Source organism: Salvelinus sp. IW2-2015, linkage group LG4p (assembly GCF_002910315.2).
Source record: "Salvelinus sp. IW2-2015 linkage group LG4p, ASM291031v2, whole genome shotgun sequence".
Taxonomy (NCBI): domain Eukaryota; kingdom Metazoa; phylum Chordata; class Actinopteri; order Salmoniformes; family Salmonidae; genus Salvelinus; species Salvelinus sp. IW2-2015.
The window spans coordinates 2537550-2551488 of NC_036841.1; the positions used below are offsets into that span (position 1 = coordinate 2537550).

The following is a 13939-nucleotide window of genomic DNA, read 5'->3' on the forward strand; positions in this document are numbered from 1 at the left end:
CTTTTGTGTGTTCGAGGTCCGGTGTGTCGTTGTCAAAGAGTACAATCTGCGTCGACATTTTGACACCAAACACGGAGCTAAGTACGCTAAAGCTAGCCTTCAAGAAAAGCAACAAATTGCCCAAGAATTAAAAGGCAACTGCGGTCGCAGCAGAGTTTGTTCATGAAATCACAGCCAAAACGAGGCCGCGGTGAAAGCTAGCTTCATTGTGGCTGAAGAAATCGCCCCACTTCCAAGTCTTTTTTCAGAGGAGCGTTTTTGAAGCAGTGCATGCTGAAGGTCTGTGAGCAGGTGTGTCCCGACCAGTTACAGACTTTTAAAAATGTCAGTTTATCAAGAAACACCATCGCCGACCGAGTGAAGGAACTAGCAGAAAATCTTACAACACAGCTGGCCGAGGAGACACGCAGCTACACAGCTTTTTCATTAGCTGTTGATGAAAGCACAGATAACACGGACACAGCGCAGTTATCAATTTTTATTAGAGGCGTAAAGTCGGACCTCTCTATCACTGAGGAGCTGTTGGATGTGGCTGCAATGCATGGGACCAGACGGGACAGAACATTTTTGATGCGGTAGAGAAGTCCGTAAGTAAAAATGCATTGCAGTGGGAAAACTTGGTAGATGTAACTAAAACGGTGCAACGTCCGGCAATGTGTGGAGGAAAGTGGGCTTGGTTGGACTAATGAAGGGGAAAATGCAAAAAAGAACTGTCACAGCGCTTTGAGTAACGTATCATTGCATTATCCATCAAGAAACTTTGTGTGGGAAGGTGCTGGGGATGGAGGACATTGTGACCACAGTCATGAAAACAGTGAACTTCATTCGGCGCGCGTCTGCGAATCCCGTCAGTTCCAGCAGTTTTGCTGGAGATGGCCGGAACACGGATGTGCTGTACCATACAGAAGTCCGGTGGCTGAGTAGGAGCAAAGTCCTCAAGCGATTTTTCGAGCTCAGGAAAGACATTGCTCTTTTTATGCAGAGTAAAGGAAAACTCATGTCTGAACTATCAGATCCAAAGTGGATGTGTGACTTTGCTGTGTTGTGTGACATAACCGACCACCTCGCCCAGCTGAATCAGAAGCTGCAGAGGACGCAAACAAGTCATCACGCAGATGTCCGACACGATCACGGCTTTCCAGCGTAAATTGGACTTATGGATGTGGCAAGTGAAACAGGACAATCTGTGTTCACTTTCCTGTTTGTCAGAGCATGTCAGCCTCATTTCCGAGACTTTTTCATGTGCTCAGTTGGCTACCAAACTGAGTGGTTAAAGACTGAGTTTGATCGGCGCTTCTCTGACTTCAGAGCACAACAGTCTGGCTTTGACATCTTTGCCAATCCTTTCACCACCGATGTCTGCACTGCACCCCAACACCTTCAGATGGAGCTAATTGAGCTTCAAAGCGACAGTGGCCTGAGAGCAAAGTTTCAGGATGCTACAATCCAGGACTTTTACCGTCTGCCTCCTGGTTTGATGCCACAGCTTCGACTTCATGCTGCCCGTGTTCTGTCCATGTTGGGAGCACCTATCTGTGCGAACAGTTTTTTTCCATAATGAATCTGAACAAAAACAAGCACAGATCACGCCTCACGGATGACAACCTCCATGCTGTTTCTACGCATTGCCTCAGCACAGGACCTAAAACCAGACATGACACACTGGTAACGGGAAAACGGTGTCAAGCTCTGGTCAGAAACACACAGGCAAGCATTTTTTTTTTAAACTTAATTAAAATTATAATAAAATGTAATTCAACCAAGAAGAAGAACAGTTAAACTGTGTGCAATTTAATGATTGTGCTTGCATTTTGTTTTGTGTTTATCATTTTCAGAACATGATCAATCGATAGTAGAGAGAGAATCCACTTGGTGTGTTCAAGGACAGGCAGCACTCCTCATCAAAGACTAACCGAAAACTTGACCAATATAGTTGTGAACTGAGTCAACCTTTATTTTGGTATTTTTAGTTGATTACATATTTATTTATGTGTAGCTGCTGTAGTAATTATTTAATGTTTGCAGGTTTATGTGTGTATGCAGACAAATTGTTGTCATCAAACCATCAGTTGGGTGCAAGGCTGTGTGCAGCCTTTTTTTGTAAAATGCTACATGTGTCATACATGTTCTTTGCAGCTCAGTTTTATGTTATTTTTCTTTATTCACTTGACAGTTTGATCCTTCATATAATGGAGTTATGTGGGTTTCCATAAGCTGACAAAATTTAAAAGGATTTATGTTAGAGCTACAAGCAAACATATATTTTCTATGCAACTGAATTGGCACTTGAATAAGTTATAATAAATATGAGTTATTTAACATTAAGGAGGAGTTACATTTATTTTACATTACATCGATTACATTTATAAGTTACATCTGGCCCTTTGAGGACAGCCATTATGCTGATGTGGCCCTCGGTGAAAATGAGTTTGACACCCCTGCTATAGATAATAGAGAGACACCTCATTCATTATATACTATAGATAATAGAGAGAGACCTCATTCATATATACTATAGAAATAGAGAGACACCTCAGGGCATATATATATACTTAGATAATAGAGAGACACCTCATTCATATATACTATAGATAATAGAGAGACACCATTCATATTTACTATAGATAATAGAGAGACACCTCATTCATATATACTATAGATAATAGAGAGACACCTCATTCATATATACTATAGATAATAGAGACACCCTCATTCATATATACTATAGATAATAGAGAGACACCTCATTCATATATACTATAGATAATAGAGACACCTCATTCATATACTATAGATAATAGAGAGACACTCATTCATATATACTATAGATAATAGAGAGACACCTCATTCATATATACTATAGATAATAGAGAGACACCTCATTCATATATACCATAGATAAAGAGAGACACCTCATTCATATATACTATAGATAAAGAGAGACACCTCATTCATATATACTATAGATAATAGAGACACCTCATTCATATATTACCTAGATAATAGAGAGACACCTCATTCATATATACATAGATAATAGAGAGACACCTCATTCGATATATACTATAGATAATAGAGACCCCCTCATTCATATAACTATAGATAATAGAGACACCTCATTCAATATACTATAGATAATAGAGAGACACCTCATTCATATATACTATAGATAATAGAGAGACACCTCATTCATATATACTATAGATAATAGAGAGACACCTCATTCATATTACTATAGATAATAGAGAGACACTCATTCATATATACTATAGATAATAGAGAGACACCTCATTCATATATACTATAGATAATAGACGAGACAACTCATTCATATATACTATAGATAATAGAGAGACAACTCATTCATATATACCATAGATAATAGAGACACCTCATTCATATATACTATAGATAATAGAGACACCTCATTCATATATACTATAGATAATAGAGAGACAACTCATTCATATATACTATAGATAATAGAGAGACAACTCATGAACAGACGGAGTGTAGGGTAGTTATACTGGTCATTTATTTATCAGAGTGTGTATTGTGATTCTCCTACCTCCATGTCCTCTAACCCGTCGATGCTGCTCTGAGGGACACATCGAGGACGCCCCAGGCGATACAGGCTCCCTACAGATTTAAGATAGGAGAGGGGGAGAGAGAGAGCGAGGGAGAGAGTGAGAGAGAGAGAGAGAGGGAGAGAGAGAATTAAAGAAAGAATTGTAGATAGAGAAAGAGGGAGGAAGAGAGAGATAGAGATACAGAAAGGAGAGAGAGTAGGGGGAAGAGAGAGTGAAAGCAGGGAGAGACAATGGAGAGAGAGAGAAAACTCAATACATGAGCCACTTCACACATCAATTATTATTGATTCCAGGAGCTAACCAATTTCAGTATAACTAAAGCCTTAACCTTTCTCTTTATTCCGTCCATATCTGAGAGATGAGCCCCAAATATTGTATGCCCTTAAGCTCAAATCTCATAAGCACATACTCTGGAAAAGTCAATACTGACTCATCACACAGAATCCTTTCATACAGGCATATGGTTCTGTCCCCACCACAGTAGCTGCCTGGCACTGCCATATTTTGGATTTTGGCTTGTCAGACAATGCAAATACACCTTGGGTGGGATGAGGAAGATGGAGGAAGGATACAGGAGAGTTATCGTTATTTACCCAACCACCTGTACGGTGTGTCTATCTGTTCCTGTGTGAAGTGTGGCAAGCCATTGGCTCCTGGCCAAACTCATTATCCTCCCTGAAGCCTCTGCATGCTCTGTCATCTTATTCCTTAGCTCATCTCTCTCTCTCTCTCTCTCTCCAGCTCTCTCTCTAGGCTCTGTGCTTTACTTCCTGCTTGTTTATCTGTTCTCCCCCTGGTAGCGTTTGCCAGGGGAGGCTGTCACACACTCACAGCCTGTCAGCTCCCAGCCCACAGCCTGCCCTACTCTGCCTGTCTGTCTGCCTGCCTGCCAGCCACTCTGTCTCCGGCCACCTCTTGCCTCCTGCCTGCCTCTCCCTCCATTTCAACACTCAGCAGACCCACTGCACTATTCTGGTCAGAACGTTAGCTACAGCAAATCAATCCAGATGTCTCTTTGTAAGTGGGAGGTGGAATAACAATGAGAGCTGGTGTTTTTATTTATTGGACCGGTACAGGGAGCACAGTACAAGATTAGTCATGCATTTAAAATGAATGTGTGATCAGAGGTTCTCTGCATATTTACAATGAAGCCTTTTTGCTTCTTACGTAACATTAGTTAATTGCAACCAAAACAAACCTCTCAATTATTCAGGAGTTGTAACAGAGTAAAAACATGGGTTGAGTGAACCCAACTCACAGTCCCTAGTTATACTCAAATTGCTTTTAATAGTGTGAGTAAACTATAAACAAATAACAATGTTCTGTATAATTGAATATCTAAGAGATTTAGACAGAGAGAGAGAGAGAGACATACAGAGAGAGAGGCAGACAGACAACGAGACAGAGAGAGAGAGAGAGAGAGACAGACAGAGAGAGAGGCAGACAGACAGAGAGAGGGCAGACAGACAGAGAAAAGAGAGCAGACAGACAGACAGACAGACAGACAGACAGACAGACAGACAGACAGACAGACAGACAGACAGACAGACAGACAGACAGACAGACAGACAAGACAGACAGACAGACAGACAGAACAGACAGACAGACAGACAGACAGACAGACGACAGACAGACAGACAGACAGACAGACCAGACAGACAGACAGAGAGAGAGAGAGAGAGAGGAGAGAGGGGGAAGTAAAGGAGGGAATGGAGTAGGAAGCAGTAGGGGAGGAGATGAGCAGGAAGAGAGAAACTGGGAGAGAGAGAGGAAGGATATTGGCAGTATGTCAGTACTAGCTAGTGGAGGAAGGATACTGGCAGTATGTCAGTACTAGCTAGTGGAGGAAGGATACTGGCAGTATGTCATACTAGCTAGTGGAGGAAGGATACTGGAGTATGTTAGTACTAGCTAGTGGAGGAAGGGTGAACTATTTATTTGCGTCCTGATTCTGTCTTGTTCTGTCTCGGCCACATTCCTCCATAAATTAAACCATGTTGCTGTCCTTCTATGTCTCCTGACCTGCCTATTGCAAGTTCTCTCTCTCTCTATCCCCTGGTTCCTACAACTACTGCCACAATGACAGATTTCTATCAGCTTAGAGGCAGCAGAGAGAGAGAGAGAGAGAGAGAGAGAGAGAGAGAGAGAGAGAGAGAGAGAGAGAGAGAGAGAGAGAGAGAGAGAGAGAGAGGAGAGAGAGAGAGACTCCTAATATTGTGAAGTTGCTGTAAGGCCACAGAGAGACAGAGTGAGTTTACAGAATACAGATTTTCAATTAAAAAGTTGTCACACACTCAAATATGTTTCCAAAAATATGACACACTATGTCATGTCAGCTACACTTAGACTGAGGGCTTGTGAACTGTGAGGCTAACTCTTAGAGAGGCTCACTGGAGAGGTAGACCCTGAGAGAAACCACCCAGAACAACACTTAAAGATGAGCCATGTTTGATGACTAAGGCACCCTGTGCACTTAGTGCTGGAGGGAATGTATTCATTCAATGTGACACTCTCTACAGAGTGCCATCACTGTTTTGTGTACAGCACTAAGCACGTTAACTACATTCACCTAGCTTGGTCCAGCCAGTGAATGCTAGCTATGCACTAGCCTCCCAATACCACAGACAGACATCACAATAGAATCCCAATACATTTTTTATGACAAAGTTAGATCCCTCAACATGATTGCCAGTTTGCCACAGTCAGTGAACTGGGTTATGTTAGTACATTTTCCGAGGCATGTCATTGGTAATTAACCAGATATCGAACAAGTACAAATCAGGAAAATGGGTGATACATAGAAACTGTTCGGAGCATTCTGGGCTTGCATCAGAAATGGCCCCTGTATGCACTGTCTACTTTTGACTAGGGCCCCCATAGGACTCTGGTCAAAAGTAGTGCACTATATGGAATAGGGTGCCATTTGGGACCGCTGATCCTAATGAAAGATTGTTTTCAGTGATCTGACTGGAGCTGTGACCTCTGTGACCTGGCCTGGCAAGTGGAGGTATGCTATCCAGCTCCATCTGTTCACTTGGGCTGGGAATTGCCATGGACCTCACGATATGATATATCACGATACTTAGGTGCCGATATGTTATGTATTGCGATTTTCACAATTGTTTTTTCACGATACTGTGATTTTATTGCGATTCGATGTTCCAAACATATTGCTCACCATATGTATGCTGTAAGGGCAAGAGAGAACCATGAGAAATGAGTTTTGATCAGTCATGGAAATAAATATGCTGAAAACAAATTGGCTCCTTATTTAAAAGAAGATGGAGAACAAGCTATGAAGAAAATACTGGAGATTTGGTACGGTACAGCAACTAGAACAAAATATACATTGCAATATTGTCCAATGATACAATACGATATTTCGGCAAAATATATAATCCCAATTGTCACGTTCCTGACCTGTTTTCTGTTAGTTTATATGTGTTAGTTGGTCAGGACGTGGTTTTGGGTGGGCATTTCTATGTTTTCTGTTTCTATGTTGTTTGGGGTTGCCTGGTATGGCTCTCAATTAGAGGCAGGTGTTTGACGTTTCCTCTGATTGAGAGTCATATTAAGGTAGGCTGTTCACAATGTTTGTTTGGGGTGGTTGTCTCCTGTGTCTGTGTTCGATGTTACACCATACGGGACTGTTTGCGGTTTGTTCGTTTCATGTAGTCTGTTCCTGTTATTTGCGTTCTTCACGTTATATGTTAAGTTCGTCGTTTAGGTCTGTCTACATCGTTTGTTGTTTTATTAGTTATCAAGTATAGTTTGTTTCGTCTGTTTTGTTTGTTTAATAAATCATTGTCATTTCATACGCTGCGCCTTGGTTTAATCCATGCTCCTCCTCTTCGGATGAAGAGGAGGAGGAACGCCGTTACAGAAACACCACCAAATAACCAGAACCAAGCAGCGGTGTAAACGGAGTAAGGGACAGCGGAAGGAGGAATGAACTTGGGACGATGTATTGGACGGTAAAGGTTGCTACACATGGGAGGAGATCCTGGCTGGAAGGGATCGCCTCCCATGGGAACAGCTGGAGGCACTGAGGAGAGCAGAGGCAACCGGAGAAGGGAACCGGAGTTATGAGGGGACACGTCTAGCACGGAGTCCGAAAAGCCCGTGAGTACCACCCAAAACTTTATTGGGGGGGTCTAAGAGGTAGTGGGCCAAGGGCAGGTAGGAGACCTGCGCCCACTTCCAGGCTAACCGTGGAGAGCGGGAGTACGGGCAGACACCGTGTTACGCAGTAGAGCGCACGGTGTCTCCTGTACGTGTGCATAGCCCGGTGCGGGTTATTCCACCTCCCGCACTGGTAGGGCTAGATTGGGCATTGAGCCAGGTGTCATGAGGCGTGCTCAACGTGTCTGGTTCTCCAGTGCGTCTCCTCGGGCCGGCATACATGGCACCTGCCTTACGCATGGTTTCCCGGTTCGCCTACATAGCCGGTGCGGGTTATTCCACCTCCCGCACTGGTCGGGCGACCGGGAGCATTCAACCAGGTAAGGTTGGGCAGGCTCAATGCTCAAGAGAGCAGTAGCTTGCACGGTCCGGTATTTCAGCGCTACCTCCCGCCCAGCCCAGTACACCAGTGCCACACTACGCACCAGGTTTCAGTGCGTCTCCAGAGCCCTGTTTCCTCCTCCACGCACTTTTCCTATGGTGCGTGTATCCAGTTTGGTGCCTCCAGTTCCGACAACACGCACTAAGCTCCTGTGCGTTCTCAAGAGCCCTGTACGCACTGTTTCTTTCTCCCGTACTCGTCCTGAGGTGCGTGCACTCAGCCCGGTGCACCAGTGCCGGTACAGCACCAGGCTATAGTGCGCTTTGAGAGGTCAGTGTGCCCTGTCCCTGCTCCGCACTAGGCTTGAAGTGCGTGTCTCCAGTCCGGTGCCTCCAGTTCCGGCACACGTACCAGGCCACAGTGCGTCTCAGCCGGCCAGAGTCTGCCGTCTGCCCAACGGCGCCTGAACTGTCCGTCTGCCAAGCGCCGCATGAACTGCCCGTCTGCCATGAGCTGCAAAGCGCCCGTCTGCCATGAGCTGCAAAGCCGCCCGTCTGCCATGAGCCACAGAGCTTCCGCCAGACTGGAGCCGCTAGATCTTCGCAGACAGGAGCCGCTAGAGCCTTCGCCAGACAGGAGCAGCCAAAGCTTTCCGCTAGACAGGATCGTGAGCCACCGTCTCGCAGCGCATCTGAGCCATCCGTCTCCGCAGCGCCGTCTGAGCCATCCGTCTCCGCAGCGCCGTCTGAGCCTACCGTCTTCCAGCGACGTCTGAGCCATCCGTCTCCCCAGCGCCGTCTAGCCATCCGTCTCCCCAGCGCCGTCTAAGCCGCCCGTCTGTCCCGAGCCGTCAGAGCCGTTAGTCAGTCAGGAGCCGCTAGAGCCATTCGTCAGTCAGATCTGCCAGAGCCGCCAACCAAGACAGGATCTGCAGAGCCGCCAACCAGACAGTCTGCCAGAGCCGCAACCAGACATCTGCAGAGCCCACCAGACAGATCTGCAGAGCCGCCAACCAGACAGGATCTGCAGAGCCGACCAGACAGGATCTGCCAGAGCCGCAACCAGACAGGATCTGCCAGAGCCGTCAGCCATGACGTCAGAGCCGTCAGCGAGCATGACGTCCAGAGCGTCAGCGAGCCATGACCGTCAGAGCGTCAGCGAGCCATGACGTCCGACGTCAGCGACATGCCGTCAGAGAGTCCGTCAGCGAGCCATGACCGTCCAGAGCCGTCAGCCAGCATGACCGTCCAGAGCTCAGCCAGCCATGACCGTCCAGAGCCGTCAGCGAGCCAGACCGTCCAGAGCGTCGAGCCATGACCGTCCAGAGCCGTCAGCCTGCCATGAGCGTCCAGACCGCAGTCAGCCATGAGCTGTTAGTAATCCAGACTGCCCTCAGTCCAGAGCTGTCTCTCTGTCCGGAGCTGCCCTTCAGTCCGGAGTTGCCCTTATCCTGAGCTACTTTCTATCCTGGCTACCTCTCTATCTGAGCTACCTCTCTTTCCTGATCTATCGCTCTGTCTGAGTACCTCTCTGTCCTGAGCTACCTGGTCCCGGAGCTGTCCTTTATCTTGGTGTTGTCCCTTAAATTAGGTGGGGGAAATAAGAGGGTGGTCATGATAGGGGGTAGACGTAAGCTGGGATTGACTATGGTGGGGTGGGGACCTCGCCCAGAGCCTGAGCCACCACCGTGGTCAGATGCCCACCCAGACCTTCCCCTAGACTTTCTGCTGGTGCGCCCGGAGTTCGCACCTTGAGGGGGGGGTTATGTCACGTTCCTGACCTGTTTTATGTGTTAGTTGGTCAGGACGTGAGTTTGGGTGGGCATTTCTATGTTTTCTGTTTCTATGTTGGTTTTGGGTTGCCTGGTATGGCTCTCAATTAGAGGCAGGTGTTTGACGTTTCCTCTGAGTCATATTAAGGTAGGCTGTTCACAATGTTTGTTTGTGGGTGGTTGTCTCCTGTGTCTGTGTCGATGTTACACCATACGGGACTGTTTGCGGTTTGTTCGTTTCATGTAGTCTGTTCCTGTTATTTGCGTTCTTCACGTTATATGTAAGTTCGTCGTTTCAGGTCTGTCTACATCGTTTGTTGTTTTATTAGTTATCAAGTATAGTTRGTTTTCGTCTGTTTTGTTTGTTTAATAAATCATGTCATTTCACTACGCTGCGCCTTGGTTTAATCCCTGCTCCTCCTCTTCGGATGAAGAGGAGGAGGAACGCCGTTACACCAATATGTAACTGTATCGATCCCCTACCCCCATCACTACTGTTCACTACAGCTCAGTATAGTACACACACACCCCAGGCAGGGAGCTCACCAGCTCACCACCATTACAGAACACTCAGAACACTCAGACACACGGACACACAAGTGCCTCGCGGTGAGAATATACACTCACCGGACAGTTTAAAGGGAATACACATCTATTACCGGGTCTATCTGCCTCCAGAACAGCCTGAATTCTTCAGGACATGGATTATACAGGAATGTTGGGAAACGTTGGGAAACGTTCCACAGGGATGTTGGTCCATGCTGCTGCTCACGCCAAATCCTGACTCTGCCATCAGCATGACGCAACAGGAACCGGGATGCATTTGACCAGGTGATGTTTTTCCACTCCTTATTGTCCAGAGTTGGTGATCACGTGACCACTGAAGCCTCTTCTTCTTGTTTTTAGCCGACAGTAATTGGAACCCAGTGCGGTCGTCTGCTGCAATAGGCCACCCGTGACAAGCAACACGTTTTTTGTTTGTCGCACCATTCTCAGGAAACCCTAGACACTGTCATGCGTGAAAAGCCCAGGAGGGCGGCCATTTCTGAGATTCTGGATCTGGCGTACCTACTGTAGCACCGGCAATCATACCATGCGCAAAGTCACTTAGGTCACTCGTTTTGCCCATTCTAACGTTCAATCTAGCAGTAACTAAATGCCTAGATGCCTGTCTGCCTGCTTTACATAGCAAGCCACGGCCGTGTGACTCACTGTCTGTAGGAGCGAACCATTTTCGTGAACGGGTTGCCGTACCTAATAAACTGTCCGGTGAGTGTATATTACGCACAAGCACAGATGGACAAGTGTCTGGAGCATGGGCACGCACACACACAAGCACGCACACTCGCACCCACACACACAGCAAAGCACAATCATATGTCTATTTAGAGCTGTGAACACACACATTCCCACCCCAATCTGTGTCCCTGATTGCCACAGCTGCTTCCTACCCATGTACTGCTGCTGCTGCTCTGTGGGCAGACCTATCTGTTATGTGTCCCTCAGTACAGAGGAGGAGAGACGCTGAGTCTCAGGCTGCATCCCGTAGGGCTCTGGTCAAATGTAGTGCACTACGTAGGGAATGGTTGCCCGCTTCTACAGTGACTTTACACTCACACTGTTGCTACATATTTAAATCAACAGTAAACATATATAACACATCTATAACCGGTCATAAAGCTGTTAACCAGCACCAGTCACGTCTAACTGCAATTGAAATGTGTATTTCATGTCCTGTTCCTTTACCCGGAGCTGAACGACAACATAAGTGTTGTTTAGGTGTGATTATCTGCTCACATTGCTATCACAATGTATTTCCCACAACACATATTCTGTCAGACATACACACATTCACAGCTACACACACTTACACACACACACACATACTCACACACACGCGGATAAACCCACACACACACACACTTACACACACACACACAGGAGAGCGTTATCAACAAACACGCCATCCCAGCAGAGAGATGTATAGTGTAAAGATGTATGAGGCAGTCCAATAGTCCAGACAGTCTAGGCTATAGCTGTCTCCTTCATAGACTCTATCGCTTGTTATCATTATCTCTGCTCTGCTCTGCCTTTCTTTTTTGACACCCTTTCATTATTCCAGACAGAGAAGGTCCTTGTCTCCCCAGCTCTCATGCTTTGGGGATTTCCTGTTTAAAGAAGGAAATAGCAATAAGGCAAAAATGGAAAAAAGTAATTAAATGGGAATTAGCGCATGAGGGAGACTGTGCCTGCCAGGCTAGCAGCGTATAAAAAAATGACTTGGCTGGCTGGGGGCGAGAATGAGGCAATGGGGTGAATACTGATGAGGAGGGGGAAGACGCTATTCCCTCTGTGTGCATGTCTGAGAGGAGCTAGCTACAGGTTGTAGGTTGGGCTAGAGAGAGTAGCTAGCTATAGTAGACAGGGCTAGAGAGAGAAGATACCTACAGGCTGTAGGGCTAGAGAGAGCAGCAACTTACAATGGGTAGGGCTAGAGAGAGCAGCTACCTACAGGGTGTGACATGGTGAGGTTGGACCCAGGTGCAGAGAAGAGACCAGACGAGGAATCAGCGGTTAAGGATAAGCAAAATACTTAAACGGTAACGTAAGGATCACAGTAACACAGGGAAAAACACTAAGTTGCGGAAACTCACTCAGGAGACAAACGCATATGGCACATAATTCAAGCTTCAGCAAAGGACAACAGCAAACACACGTCTTTTAACTTCTTTGGGACTGGGGGCAGTATTGAGTAGCTTGGATAAAAAGGTGCCCAGAGAAACTGCCTGCTACTCAGGCCTAAAAGCTAGAATATGCACATAATTAGTAGATTTGGATAGAAAACACTCTGAAGTTTCTAAAACTGTTTGAATGACGTCTGTGTCAGGTTTTGGCCAGGACTGTTTGGTTTTGTTCACTAGATGTCCCCCATGCACCTTTTTTGTACCTTTTGTTTTTCTTGCCCTAATTATTGTTTGCACGTGTAAGTCATTCCCTTGTTAGTATTTAAACCCTGTGTGTTCCTTAGTTCCTTGCTCAGTGTTTGTATGTTAGCACCCAGCCCCAGCCTTTGTGATCATTTTTCTCTTGTTGGATTTTCCAGAGGTTCTCTGGTTTTGTTCTCYTGTATTTTTGGATTGGTCTTTTGAGGTTTGTTTTTTCCCTTGCTGTTTTTACCACTTTGTGGATTTTCTTTGTATTTTGGAAGATATCTATTTTTTATTAAACCACCATCTCTAGTACTGCTGTGTCTGCCTCATCTTCTGGGTTCTGCCCATTATTAGTGACTGTTTCTCGCACCGGGTCCTGACAGAAACACTGAGCCCTTAATATGAACCCAGAGGCAGCCAGTACCCAAGACTTTTTTCCCATGCTGTCCCACCACGAGGGGACTGTCCAACGTCACGAAGCTGCTCTGGTTCAGCAAGAGGCCTTACTGGCTGGACATTCTCAACTTCTGTCGGAAATGATGACTTCCATAAAGCAGATTTCTGATCAACTTTCTCCTGCAACCGCTTCTGCTCCAGTTCATCAGATTCAAGTGCCCGTGGCAGTTAAACCCCTGGCTGAACCTCGTCTGCCGCCTCCCCAACGGTTCTCAGGTGATCCGAGTGTTTGTAAGGGGTTTTTCACCCAATGTTCTCTCTCCTTCGAGCTGCAATCGTGCGTTTCCCACGACGCGGTCCAGATAGCATATATCATCACCCTGCTGTCGAAAAAGCCCTAGCCTGGGCTACTGCTGGTGTGGGATGCCCAAAGTCCCTGCTGGCCAGCTACTCTACTTTGCTGACGAATTCAAGCGAGTGTTTCAAGTCCTACCCGCGGTCGCTGACTCAGCCAACAGCTCCTGACTCTCCGCCAAGGTCGGCGCAGCGTATGGACTATGCCATCGCTCCACACGGTGGCAGCAGCGAGTGGCTGGAACGACGAGGCGCTCACAGTGTGCTTTTTTGAAGGGTCTTTCCCGACACCATCCAAGATGAACTGCCACTGTCGAACCAGACAATCCTCTGAGTCGCCTGATTCAGAGTTGGCTTTCACGGCATAGACCGCTTGGAGAGGAGAGAGAAGCTC

General features: G+C 46.4%; 1 protein-coding gene across 1 annotated transcript in view; it reads right to left on the bottom strand.

The window, feature by feature from the left end:
• pitpnm3 (PITPNM family member 3) overlaps nucleotides 1-13939 on the bottom strand; it is a 138150-nt gene that overhangs the window by 61792 nt on the left and 62419 nt on the right. The window contains exon 4 of the mRNA XM_070436713.1: nucleotides 3569-3639. Within this exon, the coding sequence (XP_070292814.1) occupies nucleotides 3569-3639 (71 nt within the window). The remainder of the gene's footprint in view (nucleotides 1-3568; nucleotides 3640-13939) is intronic.